Source organism: Bison bison, unplaced genomic scaffold (assembly GCF_000754665.1).
Source record: "Bison bison bison isolate TAMUID 2011002044 unplaced genomic scaffold, Bison_UMD1.0 scf7180017864254, whole genome shotgun sequence".
Taxonomy (NCBI): domain Eukaryota; kingdom Metazoa; phylum Chordata; class Mammalia; order Artiodactyla; family Bovidae; genus Bison; species Bison bison.
The window spans coordinates 2,201,491-2,203,466 of NW_011494826.1; the positions used below are offsets into that span (position 1 = coordinate 2,201,491).

At 67.2% G+C, this 1,976-nt stretch overlaps 1 protein-coding gene across 3 annotated transcripts in view; it reads left to right on the top strand.

Annotated features, from left to right (window-relative positions):
• The window catches only part of SIX4 (SIX homeobox 4), a 10,787-nt gene that overhangs the window by 917 nt on the left and 7,894 nt on the right, over window positions 1-1,976 (top strand). For all 3 annotated transcript variants that reach the window (XM_010847658.1, XM_010847657.1, XM_010847659.1), the window contains one exon: window positions 6-335. In XM_010847658.1, coding sequence (XP_010845960.1) covers window positions 6-335 — 330 coding nt within the window. The remainder of the gene's footprint in view (window positions 1-5; window positions 336-1,976) is intronic.

A 1,976-nucleotide genomic window follows, 5' to 3' on the forward strand; every position in this document is an offset into this window, starting at 1 on the left:
GTTACCCCCCCGCTGCTGCAGCAGCTCTGGTACAAGGCGCGCTACACCGAGGCCGAGCGAGCCCGCGGCCGGCCGCTGGGCGCGGTGGACAAGTACCGGCTACGCAGGAAATTCCCCCTGCCCCGCACCATCTGGGACGGCGAGGAGACGGTGTATTGTTTCAAGGAGAAGTCGCGCAACGCGCTCAAGGAGCTCTACAAGCAGAATCGCTACCCTTCGCCGGCCGAGAAGCGGCACCTGGCCAAGATCACCGGCCTCTCCCTCACCCAGGTCAGCAACTGGTTCAAGAACCGCCGGCAGCGCGATCGGAACCCCTCCGAGACCCAGTCCAAAAGGTGAGCGCCAACTTTCCTCCTCCTCCCCCTTCCTCTCCCCCACCCCCTTCCCAGCTTTCTTTTCCTCCAAGTGCTCGCAAACATGGCGCTTACCTTCCCCACCAGCCTGGTCCGGCTGCCCACCTCTCCCCGCCCCCCACCTCTCTCCCCGCCCCCCACCTCTCTCCCCGGCCCGGGGCGCGGGGCGGGGGGTGGGGGGGCGAGGGGCGGGGGAACCTCTCTCCTTACCCTCCCCCACCTCCCCCCAGAAGTTTCTGGTCGCCCGCCTAGGTCTCAGTCCCCGCCCCCACCTCGGCTGGCCACTACTGCCCGGCTTCCCACCCCCATCCCGCCGGCTTTGAAGTTGCCACTCTCTCTCCGGTTCTGTCCGGGCGAAGGAGCGTGTGTAGGCGCCGGAACGGTAGTTCTCCCTGTCCGCCCGAGGCCCACGGACGGTTGCCAGCCCGGGCCCCGGGTCTGCGCCTCAGAGGGGTCACGCCAGCCCAGCGCGCGCGCGCGCTCCCCGGACCCCCAGGGTTCGGCCGGCTGGGGCCCGCGTTGGAGGTGGCCGTGGCCGTTCTGGAAGGAGAACGGGGCGGGGTGGGGGGGAGGGCTGGCGGCGCAGAAGGGGGTCTGGGGGTGTCGAGGTTTTATGTGACAGAGTTAATCATTCACCCTGCCCTCGCTGGTTCCCTTCGCGGCCGCGGCAACTGTGGGGTGTTGGTGCGGCTCGGCTCTGCGGTGTTTTGAAACCTGATTCTGAACTCCTTCGGATCGGATTTCAGCGCCTCGGGGGTGGTGGGGCTGCGGGACTGCTTCCTTGGCCCCGGACAATTGCGTGTCTCCTTCCTGGCGTGGTGATGGGGGGTAGAGGCAGGCTGGCACCGGGCGGGAGGCAGGAAAGAAGTGGGGGCGCTATCCACTCCGCACCTCTCTGAGCGCCCACCCTGGCGGATTTGAACTTTTTGACTGCCAGGTATTTATTTTTTCCCAACTGGTAGAAAATACCGGGTTTTCCGCCTCTTTGATACGTCCTCCTGAGTCAGACACCTAGTCTGAGAGTCTCTGTGTTGTATTGTTGGACGAAGTGTAAAGCCAACCCCGCGGGGACAGGAGAGAAAGAATCCAAAAAGCAGCTCGTAGGCTCTGCTGTAGGGCGGAATCGGGGAGCCGGGGAGCCCGGCCCGGCCGGGAGAAGGTGATCGCCCGGCGCATTCCAGAGCCCGCTGTGGGCCGCTCCTGCCCTGCGCTCCCGCGGGGCCGGGAGCTACGAGCCACGGCTCCGGCATTCCTCGCCCCAGGCAGGGAGGAAGGCTCGGTGTCCGAGCCCGGCCTGGCGGTAACCAAAACAAAACGCGCCCCGCGACCGGCGTGCACCCCGACCTACGTGCACCCCTCCGCAGACTTGCGGAGCGACCCGGAGGAGGCCCCTTGGTAACTCCACGCCACCTGCCCCCGCTCCTGCTTGAGGCAGCGGATCCCATCGCCTACGGAATCTGCAGGCCAGGTCTAGGGGGTGGGAGCGGCGCGCAGTCCAGCTGCCCTGCAGCCTCCACTCCCCGGCGCGTTCCCCGGGTCTCCTCCGCCACGCTCAGCCTGCTTCTCTCCCTACTCCACACCCCCGCCCCCGGCCCAGTTGTCTGGGTGAGGACCCTCTCCGGC